General features: G+C 41.4%; 1 protein-coding gene across 1 annotated transcript in view; it reads left to right on the top strand.

Moving 5' to 3' along the window:
* The window catches only part of LOC124802433 (CCR4-NOT transcription complex subunit 6-like), a 129,788-nt gene that overhangs the window by 37,741 nt on the left and 79,583 nt on the right, over positions 1 to 12,464 (top strand). Inside the window, exon 4 of the mRNA XM_047263211.1 lies at positions 897 to 1,048. Coding sequence (XP_047119167.1) covers positions 897 to 1,048 — 152 coding nt within the window. The remainder of the gene's footprint in view (positions 1 to 896; positions 1,049 to 12,464) is intronic.

The following is a 12,464-nucleotide window of genomic DNA, read 5'->3' as shown; positions in this document are numbered from 1 at the left end:
CGCTCAGCAAAATTTCTTGCTTTTTTACAGAAACTTGTCAGACTGTCCTTACACAAAAATCACATATTATTTTCGCATCTCGAGTACTGAGACTTGTCCCTGATACTGGATGTCATCGATATTTGAAGTTTTCTCTGAAATCTCGGAGAACTATGTGACAGGATGATTAGTCATAAGTCGACAGTGTTATCTCCTCTTGGTAAGCATTTGTGTATCGTCGACACTATGTTAATCCGTGTTTCCTTCATCCATTATAATACCTGTGAGTATATTACCGTGGGGGTATTTATTTCAAATGGACATCTATGCAGAAGTGCTGTGAGGTTGAAAGTTGTAATGAGGCATTTTAGAACAGTGAAGCCCAGATACCTGAATCCAGTATGAGAGTTGCACAAGTTAGTATAATAAATAGGACATTTACTGAATTTTACATTGGTGCTTGTCAGAACATGATAATAATATTGAAAAGGAAAAACAGTTCCTAGGTTCTGCAAAATTTTGCAGAAAATTAGGAACTGTTCCTTCTTTATAATATAAATAGGTCAGTCAGTACATCAAAATTTTGCACAGATGACACACACAAAGTAATCGGGTCTGTTCCTGATGGCCGTTGTCCGGTGTGGCGTGGGATGACTGGGGTGGTCGCTAGATCCCCTGATTTGGATTAAGTGTGGGCCATTGTGCTGGTGGTCTGTTGAGTAACAGTTATTTGCAGGTGACTTGGCTTCATTGATGGCAGGTGTCTTTATATGCCACACTGTAATTTGATGTAACACTTATGCAGATGAGAATAGTTATCTGACATGTATGTGCCATAATACCTGACCTTGCATTTACACACACATTTTCCCATTCCAAGTGTAAGCAAACTAAAATATGTTACTGACTTCTTTCAGATTTACCTTGATAAAGGAGCACTTGGTGGAATTCACGCAGCTGGCAATGGCCAATGCGGAGGGCTCAGACAACATGCTGAACCGTGTCATGCCAAAAGACAACATTGGACTAGCAGCCCTTCTGCACACCAAGGAGGCTGCCTGGGACAATGGTGAGTTTCATTTCTGCCCCTTCCATTCACTGGTGTGAAAAGTCTAACAGTTAACAGAATTATAAACCTTATCTTCCTTGAAAGATGCTGGACAATTGAGAAAAGAAACTCAATTTCAGCATTCTAAATGGGAATATGGGAAAAATTAGTACTTGTGCAAAGAGGTCACAGACCAGAACACTTTCATCTAAGAAGTTTCTTTGTTTTTTGCTGTCATCAAAATTCTCTTCCTGGCAATGCAGCATCTCTCACTTGGAACAGGTGTGGACTGCTGGAACAAGATACTACTTGTGGTTCTTGGCTGTTAGTTCCATTACCTGTTTCTAACAAGAGGTGTTTCTGTAGTATATTGTCAAGTTTTCTGTGGTATGGGTTTATGGTAACAGTTCATGTATGGCATATTCTAAAAAAGAGGCATGTGAAATGCTTACAGTACTCGAAAAATGTTGCCAAATTTATGTACAAGTAGAATGGGTTTGTGCAGAGATATAACAAGGATGAAATTTACAGTGATTGGATGCACAGATTGGTAATAGTGACAAACAAGTTGGAAGAGCTTTGTGAAGTTTGGAAGGTAGGTGATGAGGTACTGGCAGAATTGAAGCTGTGAGAATGGGCCGTGAGTCATGCTTGGGTAGCTCTGTTGGTAGAGCATTTGCCCGCAAAAGGCAAAGGTCCCACATTTGAGTCTCGGTCCATCACACAGTTTTAATCTGCCAGGAAGTTTCATATCAGCACACACTCTGCTGCAGAATGAAAATCTCATTCTATCAAGTTGGTAGATATGTCAAGGATGATAGAAGTGCACATAGTCTTGGTGCAGCAAAACTTACCCCCATATCTTTCTACATGAAGAACAGAATGTGATTCTAGGGTGAACAGAAATGCCTCTTGTGGAGAACTGCTTGCTCCCAGACACAGAGATAATTCAGAAAACTCAAAAATACTACTGCACAAGATGAAACATGTTTTGAGTTCTTATCACTGTAAACTGAAACAGTAAAATGTGATATTTCATAATAATTTGATACAAGTATTAGAACAGCTAACAAAGTTTGTTCAAAGTTACAGTCTAAGAAAAAGTTCTTTCCTCACTGCAACAAATCCCCAAGATTGTCGAAGCTTTACAGAATCTCAAAATTTAGCATGAAGTTCAATGTGAGATGCATTTGATAGTTTCCAAAGAACACCAGTGTCAATACTCAGTCAATATCTTCAGTGTGCGATAACAATGGTGATGTTATCGATGATAGTGCCACTAAAGCAGCGTTGCTAAACATGGTTTTCCAGAATTCGTGCACAAAAGAAGACAAAGCAAATATTCCAGAATTTGAACAACTACCAACATGAGTAACTTAGAAGTAGATATCCTTGGTGTAGCAAAGCTGCTTAAAACTCTTAAGAAAGGCATGGCTTCCAGTTCAAATTGCTTACCTGTCAGGTTCCTTTCAGAATATGCTGTTACGATAGCTCCATACTTAGCAGTCGTATATATCCACTCTCGCATGTAGAATGATCTGTATCCAAAGACTGGAAAGTTGCACAAGTCACACCACCAGCCAAGAAAGGTAACAGGAATAATTTTCTGAATTATAGATCCATATCACTACGTTGATTTGCAGTAGGAGTTTGGAATGTATGTGTGCTTGAATGTTATGAATTGCCTTCAAGAAAATTGTTTATTGACAAATAGGCAACACAAACTCAGAAAATATTTTTCTAGTAAAGCACAACTACACTCCTGGAAATGGAAAAAAGAACACATTGACACCGGTGTGTCAGACCCACCATACTTGCTCTGGACACTGTGAGAGGGCTGTACAAGCAATGATCACACGCACGGCACAGCGGACACACCAGGAACCACGGTGTTGGCCGTCGAATGGCGCTAGCTGCGCAGCATTTGTGCACCGCCGCCGTCAGTGTCAGCCAGTTTGCCGTGGCATACGGAGCTCCATCGCAGTCTTTAACACTGGTAGCATGCCGCGACAGCGTGGACGTGAACCGTATGTGCAGTTGACGGACTTTGAGCGAGGGCGTATAGTGGGCATGCGGGAGGCCGGGTGGACGTACCGCCGAATTGCTCAACACGTGGGGCATGAGGTCTCCACAGTACATCGATGTTGTCGCCAGTGGTCGGCGGAAGGTGCACATGGCCGTCGACCTGGGACCGGACCGCAGCGACGCACGGATGCACGCCAAGACCGTAGGATCCTACGCAGTGCCGTAGGGGACCGCACCGCCACTTCCCAGCAAATTATGGACACTGTTGCTCCTGGGGTATCGGCGAGGACCATTCGCAACCGTCTCCATGAAGCTGGGCTACGGTCCCGCACACTGTTAGGCCGTCTTCCACTCACGCCCCAACATCGTGCAGCCCGCCTCCAGTGATGTCGCGACAGGCGTGAATGGAGGGACGAATGGAGACGTGTCGTCTTCAGCGATGAGAGTCGCTTCTGCCTTGGTGCCATTGATGGTCGTATGCGTGTTTGGCGCCGTGCAGGTGAGCGCCACAATCAGGACTGCATACGACCGAGGCACACAGGGCCAACACCCGGCATCATGGTGTGGGGAGCAATCTCCTACACTGGCCGTACACCACTGGTGATCGTCTAGGGGACACTGAATAGTGCACGGTACATCCAAACCGTCATCGAACCCATCGTTCTACCATTCCTAGACCGGCAAGGGAACTTGCTGTTCCAACAGGACAATACACGTCCGCATGTATCCCGTGCCACCCAACGTGCTCTAGAAGGTGTAAGTCAACTACCCTGGCCAGCAAAATCTCTGGATCTGTCCCCCATTGAGCATGTTTGGGACTGGATGAAGCGTCGTCTCACGCGGTCTGCACGTCCAGCACGAACGCTGGTCCAACTGAGGCGCCAGGTGGAAATGGCATGGCAAGCCGTTCCACAGGACTACATCCAGCATCTCTACGATCGTCTCCATGGGAGAATAGCAGCCTGCATTGCTGCGAAAGGTGGATATACACTGTACTAGTGCCGACATTGTGCATGCTCTGTTGCCTGTGTCTATGTGCCTGTGGTTCTGTCAGTGTGATCATGTGATCTATCTGACCCCAGGAATGTGTCAATAAAGTTTCCCCTTCCTGGGACAATGAATTCACGGTGTTCTTATTTCAATTTCCAGGAGTGTAGCTCTTTATTTCATGAAGTAATGAGTACTACTGACAGTGGACATCAAATTGATTCCATATTGTTACATTTACAGGAGACTTTTGACACTGTTACTCACAAGTGACTTCTAATTAAATTGTGTGCTAGTGAAGTATTGTCTCAGTTGTGAGATAGGGTTTTTGATTTCCTGTTGGAATGGTCACAGTTCATAATAATTCATGGAAGATCATTGAGTAAAACAGAAAGAATATCTGGCATTTCCCAAGGAAGTGTTACAGGCCCTCTGTTGCTCCTGATCTACATCAATGATTTAAGAGACAATTGTGAGCAGCCTACTTAGATTGTTTGCAGATGATGCTGTCATGTACATCTACATCTACATCTACATCTACATCCATACTCCGCAAGCCACCTGGCGGTGTATGGCGGAGGGCAACATCATAGAAAGACATCAGGTGATCAAAACAAATAGCAAAATGATTTTGAGAAGATTGGTGCAAAAAGTGGCAATTGACTCTAAATGATGAAAAGTGTGAAGTCATCCACATGGGCATCAAAGGAACCCACTAAATTTCACTTACCTAATAAATCATACAAATATAAGGGCTGTAAACTCAAGTAAATACTGAGGTATTACAATTAAGAATAACTTAAATTGGCACATTCACATAGATAATATTATGGGGAAAGCCAAAGGTAGACTGAGATTTATTTGGCAGAGCACTTAGAAAATGTAACAGGTCTACTAAAGAGACTGCTTACTTTATATGTGTCCACCCTCTTCTGGAGGATTGCTGTGTGATGTCGGATCAACATCAGATGGGACTGATGGAGGACACCAAGAAAGTTCAAAGAAGGGCAGCTTGTTTTATATTATCGGAAATAAGGGAGAGTGAGTGCTGGGGATATGATATATGAATTGGAGTGGCATTTATTAAAACAAAGGCATTTTTCACTGTAGCAGGACCTTCGTGTGAAATCTTGTTTGCTAACTTTTTCCTCAGAGTGTGAAAACGTTTTGTTGGTGTCCACCTGCATTGAGAGAAATGACCATTATAACAAGAGAAATCAGAGCTCGCATGGAAAGATTTAAGTGTTTATTTTTCCTGTGTGCTGTTCAAGAGTGAAACGGTAGAGAAGAAGCTTAAAGGTGGTTCAATGAAATCTCTGCCAAGCACTTAATTGTGAATTGCAGAGTAATTGTATAGATGTAGATAAAAAAAAAAAAAACACTTCAATTATCATTCAATTGTTTTTACTCATCTCAAGTGTTGTTAAAATTGTCAGCTTCAGGATGCGATTTTCAATGACATACACACACACACACACACACACACACACACACACACACACACACACACACACACATTGTTAGACACAAAGGACCAGTTTTGGGAGCCCTTTTCAATAATACTACCTTTTTCCATGATTGAAGTTTCAAGTTTAGTTTGTTATCTTCATTTTACAGCAGCTTCCAGCCAATGTAAGGTTCACAGTTGTTTTTGCCCTTACCAGTTTACCTATAACAGATTCTACCCCAGAAATAATGGGCACATTGTTTCCAAAAAAAATTGTGTCTATGGAAGGGCTCGTGAACAATCAACTTCACAATTACATCTCTTAGTGCGTTACACGGCTCCAGCAAGTGTTACTGTTTGCATATTGTAATTACCAGCTCCCTGGGCTACATCAGTTTCAGGCAGTGTTCTGTTATTGATGTCTAACATGAGAAATTATAACAAACCTTAAAATGGTTAACCTAAGACAGCCAAGTACAATGACACAAGAAGGCAGACAAAAAAGTTAACGAGCAAATAAATATAATGAATTAATTAAAATATGGAGAGAGAGAGAGAGAGAGAGAGAGAGAGAGAGAGAGAGAGAGAGAGAGAGCTACATATTTACAGGATGAACATTAATAAAACCGACAAATTGCAAGGATGTGACTGGAAATGGAGGAAAAAAGGTCCTACGAACATATGTGCAAAAATGCCATGGTAGAGGGCACTAACGAATGAAAGTCCCTTGTGTGTTGCAGGCTGTGTGATTGAGACAGTGTACTGTAAGCAGCAGAATGGTCTGGTATTCATGTTGGAAACAAACAGAGATGGTGTCTGTGTACCGCCAAGCAGATGGGATCGGTGGAGAGGCAGCACAGCTTTACAAAAACAAGTACCCTCACAGACACCGACTGTATCACACAACATTTCAAGCCCTTTTTGGGCATTTGTGTGCTCACAGGTCCCTCCAGACAGATGAACACGCAGGGAGGTGGCGGACTGTGCGTATGTCAGATCTGGACGACCCGGTTCAACAGGATATTGAGGTGAACCGTAGTGCAAGCTCCAGGCAAGTGCCCTGCCAACACGGTGTAAGCTAAAGTATGATTATGTGTTTCCTGCACGAAAACTGATACTATCCCTATCACCTGCGACGAGTGCAAGGATTAGCAACAGCAGATTTCCCTATACGGGAAGGATTTTGCCGATGGTTTGTGCACCGGCCATCACAATTATGTGATTTCCGTCATCAATCCTCTTTACAAATGAAGCAGCCTTCACCAGATCTGGCATCATAAATCTACATAATCATCATTTACGGGCTGCAGATTATTCTCAGGGAATGGTTGTGGCGTCCCATCAGCATCAGTTCAGCATCAGTGTGTAGGCAGAGATTCTTGCCAGCCACATACTTGGACTGTTTGTTATTCGACAGTGCATTGATGGAGGAATGTGCCTGGACTTCCTACAGAATACTATGCACGGGCTGCTTGAGAAAGTTTCTTTGGCAATATGACAGGTTATACGGTTTCTACAGGATGGAGCATCACGCTACTTCCGCATTACATTTCGCAGACCTCAACATCTTCCCTGGACATTGGACTTAAACTTCCAGGATTTTTACCTCTGGGGGTATCTGAAAAGTGTTGTGTATGCTGAACCAGTTTCTAATGTGCAGACACTTCAACAGCGTGTTAATGATGCCTGTGACACTCTTTGGAGAGAGGCTGGAACATGCAAAAGAGTGCAGCAGTCCATGATGTGATGTGTGCACTTCCAACTGTGACATGAATGCTGTGCAGCTCTGTACTATGTTTTGGGACAATTTTTTGTCATTGCACGCACACCATCTATTTCGGGACACACATTCACAGGACATTTTTCCTCCATTTCCAGTCAGGAATCTATCTCTGCAGTTTGTTGGTTTTGTTAATTTTCACCTCTTGAAAGGTGTTCATGGGTAGCTGTGTAGAGCATTCATTGTTACTACTCTGTGTCAAGAACTCGGTTGTGTCGCTGCCAGTGTATCTTTGTAAACACTGTTTGTGAAGATAGTTACAAATAAAATAGTTTTTTTTTCCACACAGCAATCAATCTGCAAGTGATGGTGCTGGATCAAATGGTATGTTTTTCTGCTGTGTCATAAGAATTGGGCATTGCAGTGGAAATTGAAGGGTGGTTGTTGGAGAATATTCAGAGGATGTCTTATACATACAGTCTTGTGAACAATGATAAAAAATTGTATCCACTAATCAGTCGTCTACAAAAATGCTGTGAGGCCTGAATAATATTAGTTTCCATATGAATCCTACCTAATTCATTTTGCTGTATTTGGAATCTCATGTCTTCTGTTTTATCCAGTCAAATAACTTCATATTCAAGATATTTATGTGTATTACTAATGCCTACCAATATAGATTTTATATTGGTATTATCTATTGCTTGTCTCCATTGTCTTTTGTAACGTATTATGCCTCTGTAAATTATTATATGCACTGTTCTTTTCTCTCTGTTTCTTTTGGTCCTGTGCCAGTTATGACCTTTCCACTTAAGTTGCTGTACTCTTTAGATTATGGTATTGGCACTTAACTATGCTTGGCAGAGCATTGGCTAATTTTGAGCCTGAATTTTTGAAGATCCTTTTCATGAAATGGTATTATTTGGCTGCTAATATATGAGCTCTGTTCAGAAAAATTTGGAACATTGTCCACAAAATTTTTCTGTTCTTACTTTTCACTTATTGTTCGTTATCTCCTGTGAAATAGAGCACAATTGATACACTGCTCTGAACACCGTTTTTCCACTTCTGGAAGAAGTCTCGGTATGCCTCTTGCTGGATAGGACGAAACACCGTCTGCGAATTTTTTTTTAGCTCTTCTATCACTGTAAATCTTCTTCCTGTCAATGGGTTTTCAACTTTGGAATGCATCGGTCTCGAGAGTACGGAGGATGAAGCAGCACAATAATTTCATTTTTTGTGCAATAGTCATGCATGAACAGGGATGAATGTGTGGCTGTGTTATCGTGATGCGAGAGCTGTGAATTGTCTCACCACATTTCAGGCCATTTTCCATCTCACATTTTCTCACAGGTGCTGCAACATATCCCGTGGCGAAAACTCATGATGCACTAATCATTCAGAGTCAACGAAAACTATCAGAACGACTTTGACATTTGATCTGATGAGCTTTTTTTGGTTGTGGAGAACCTTTCCCAACGTATTGTGAAGATTGAACCTTGGTCTCAACATCATAATCATAGACCCACATCTTGTCACCAGTTATGATTCTCTTGAGGAATGTCTCATTCTCATTTGCGCGATCCAGAAGCTTCTTACATTTTTATTTTCATTTTGGACGTTTCTAAAAAAAATTCTGATGAAAATATGCGTTAGCTAGTGAGAAGCTGTTCCTAAATAATTTGATTGGAATGCTTGGGGCATGTTTAGACAATTTGTTATGTATTTTGATTGCCGTGCACATATAGTTGTTAATAGTTTTTGCTAGTCATTTTTGTGTTAATAGCAGAGAAGTACAATAATTTCTTTGATTTGTTACAAATAAAGTAGATGGTCTGGCAAATCAGTATATTCAGTCAGATGTTGATAAGATTTTCAAGTGGTGCAAAGACTAGCACCTTGCTTTAAATATTCAGAAATGCAAAATTGTGTACTTCGTAAAAAAAGTGGTAGTAGGCTTTGATTATAATATCCGAGTTTAACAGTTGGATTTGCTCAATTCATTCAAATACCTGGGTGTAACATTTTGCAGGGATTTGAAATGGAACAATGACAGAGGCTTAGTCATAGTTAAAGCAGGTGGTACGATAGTAGGGCAATGCAGTAAGTATATGAAGAAGACTGCTAGATTACTCTGTGACACATCCTAGAATATTGCTCAAGTGTGTGGGACATGTACCAATTAGGACTACCAAGGATATTGTATGTATACAGAAAAGGACAGCACAAATGGTCACAGGTTTGTTTAACCCATGAGTGAGTGTCATAGAGATGCTGAAAGAACTGAACTGACAGACCCTTGAAGATACATGCAAACTACCTCGAGAAAGCCTACTTACAAAGTTTCGAGAACCACCTATACATTATGACTCATCGGGATATACTGTAATCCAATACGCATCAAACACATAGGGCTCTTAAGGACAGGATTAGATTATTTACAGAGCATACAGAGGCATTTAAATACTCATTCTTCCCATGCTTTGTAGGTGGACACACTGGGAAAAAGACACCAATAACTGGTACAGTGGGAGGTACTCCCTGCCATGCACTTCAAAGTGGTTTTCAGAGTATGAACACAGCTGTAGCTGTAGCTGCATGTATAGCCTGTTCAAAAAGCGGTAAACAAATTCTGATTGGTAGTGCAGGAGTGGAGGAAGCAGGAAGCAGGAAGCAGGCTCCACCCACTGACTCCCAGTTCATAGGCTGGCAAGGGGGGAGGGTAACAAGCCACTCACTGCTGGCACTATGCTTGAGCTCATGTATCAGTCAACGTAGGCCAAGAAAAAAAGATAAAAAAGAAAAAAGAGAAAATTAACCACAAGGAATTATCCATGTGGGACAAGAATAGGTCTGTGTGATGTACATGTGCAGAAAAACGAACGATTACAGTTTCCACAAAGCTCTGTGATTTATTCAAGAGAAAGAGCTTTACAAATTGAGCCTGTTCATAATGCACTGTGCCATGTCTGGGCCTTGTGTAAGCAGTAATTTCACTTGGCATTGATTGATACAGTTTTTGGATGTCCTCCTGAGAGATATTGTGCCAAATTCTGTCCAATTGGCATGTTAGATCATCAAAATCTCAAGATGGTTGCAGGGCCATGCCCATAGTGCTCCAAATGTTCTCAACTGGGGAGAGATCTGGCAACTTTGTTGTGTAAGGTAGCATTCAGCAAGTGTCAAAGACAAACAGTAGAAGCTCTTGTTCTGTGCGGTCCAGCATAATTTTGCTGAAATTCAAGTCCAGGATGGGTTGCCATGGAGGGCAATGAAACAGGATGTAGAATATTGTTGATGTATTGCTGTGCTGTAAGGATGCTATGGATGACAACCAAAGGGTCCAGCTGTGAAAAGAAATGGTCACCCTAGATGATCACTCCTGTTTGTCAGGCTGTGTGGTGGGTGACAGTCAGGTTGGTATGCCACCGATGCCTGGGGCATCTTCAGACATGTCTTCGGCCTAGAATGTCATCAACTGGAGTAGAACTGTCTTAAGTTATCAGACCCAATTCCAGCTGAACACTGGTGACCAGAAAAGACATGTCTGGGCAGGGCCCTCCAACGATCTTGGGATTTTGATGATCTAACCTGCCATTTCAACAGAATTTGGCATGATATCCCTCAGGAGAACATCCACAGTTCTGTCAATTAATGGTAACCTGAATAACTCTTTGCATAAGAGCCAGAGGTCGACCAATGCATTATTGACTTGCTCAATTTGTCAAGCTCTTTCTCTGAAATAAATCATTCGATTTTTCTGAAACTGTAATCATTTGGATGCTGTACAAGTACATCATATCTGCAGATTTACATCCCGTTCACATAATGCCTTCGTAGTGCATCATTTTTATGTCTTAGAGTGTATTACATGTGGCACTGAGAACCATATGTCAGTGGCTACAAATTGTGCGTCTGTGAAAGTAAAAACAGAAACACGAGCATAACAAAAGCATACAGGATTTGTGAAATCAAAATCGATACTTTAATTCTGAATGAATTGATAGTATTTGTTGCTACTAATTCCCTGACAGTTCTCATAGAAAACTAAAAATTAAAAAGAGCCAGTAGTAAATCAGCTGTGATGTTACTGCCTATCTAAGTTTAATCAAGGTAGAGTATTTATGTGGCTGCTTCCCTGCTGGCTCATTTAAGTTCTACACTGAAATGCAAGCACCAGTGAATAATCTCTTCATGCTTAGCAATCAGGATATTATTCTGCACTTTTTCCATGTGACTCCCATGCACAACAAAATATTTCTCAGAGCTGTGATACCAAAAGTCCAGCCAATCCTTTCTTCTATGGTTGGTCAAGACTGGAAGCAGTCTGCTGCACCAAGTAGAAGTCTTTGATTGGTTGTGTAATGACATCCCTGTCGAAGTTATCCAACTGGATTTTCCCTGCGGATCTCTTCCTAATTGAAAAAAGAATTTTAAAACAGTCAGTAGTTACGATTGCATTCTAACAAGGAGAGATCCCCAGGTAAGAGGCTGGCATTTTGAAATAACCTTTATGGCTGTGTAGGTTAGGGTCCCAGGTATCGCACCATGGAGCCACAACTAATTGAATGAAAATAATGATGACAGTGATTTCTATAAAGATGTAAGAAAAATTGACATGTGATTGGACCCATAGCCACTAACCTCAACATAGTGGCGAAGTAACTAAACCAATATGTTACAGTTGGGGTACAGAAATTAATTTTGTTATTGAATCGATAGTCATCTAGGGGATCGTAGAAAATTCTTCTTTGTGGATTACGTGCAGATGAGGAGCCACCAGGGTAAACCATTACAACGTACGATATAATACCCGGGATCCAAGCCCACACAACCACATACATGGTTTCAAAATGTTGATTCCACCATTGGGGACCTCTCCCTCATAGGGGAAGAGTACCACGAGTATCTACAATTAATAACAGTGCTTTTAAACAAACAAATAAAGTGAGAGTTTAAAGTAATTTGAACAGAGGAAAAGACAGTTTCAGCTCAAAGCGCTGTCAGACTGAAAAAAATTCGATGTAACCGCTATTTGACTGTATATTACCATATTTATCTTTGAAAACAATAAATTTTTAACAAAATAATTGAATTGGAGAGACAAAAATATCTACTCACAAAGTGAAGCTTTTGGAGCCAGTGGCTTCTTTGTCAGGCAGAACCATTAAAGAGGAGTGAAGGAAAATGACTGAAGAGGTCTAGGACAAGGGGTAGATTTAAGGGAAAGTCACCCAGAACTGCAGGTCAGGGGAGAC

The sequence above is a fragment of the Schistocerca piceifrons genome, chromosome 6, assembly GCF_021461385.2.
Source record: "Schistocerca piceifrons isolate TAMUIC-IGC-003096 chromosome 6, iqSchPice1.1, whole genome shotgun sequence".
Classification (NCBI taxonomy): domain Eukaryota; kingdom Metazoa; phylum Arthropoda; class Insecta; order Orthoptera; family Acrididae; genus Schistocerca; species Schistocerca piceifrons.
This window is presented reverse-complemented; position numbering and strand designations above follow the sequence as displayed.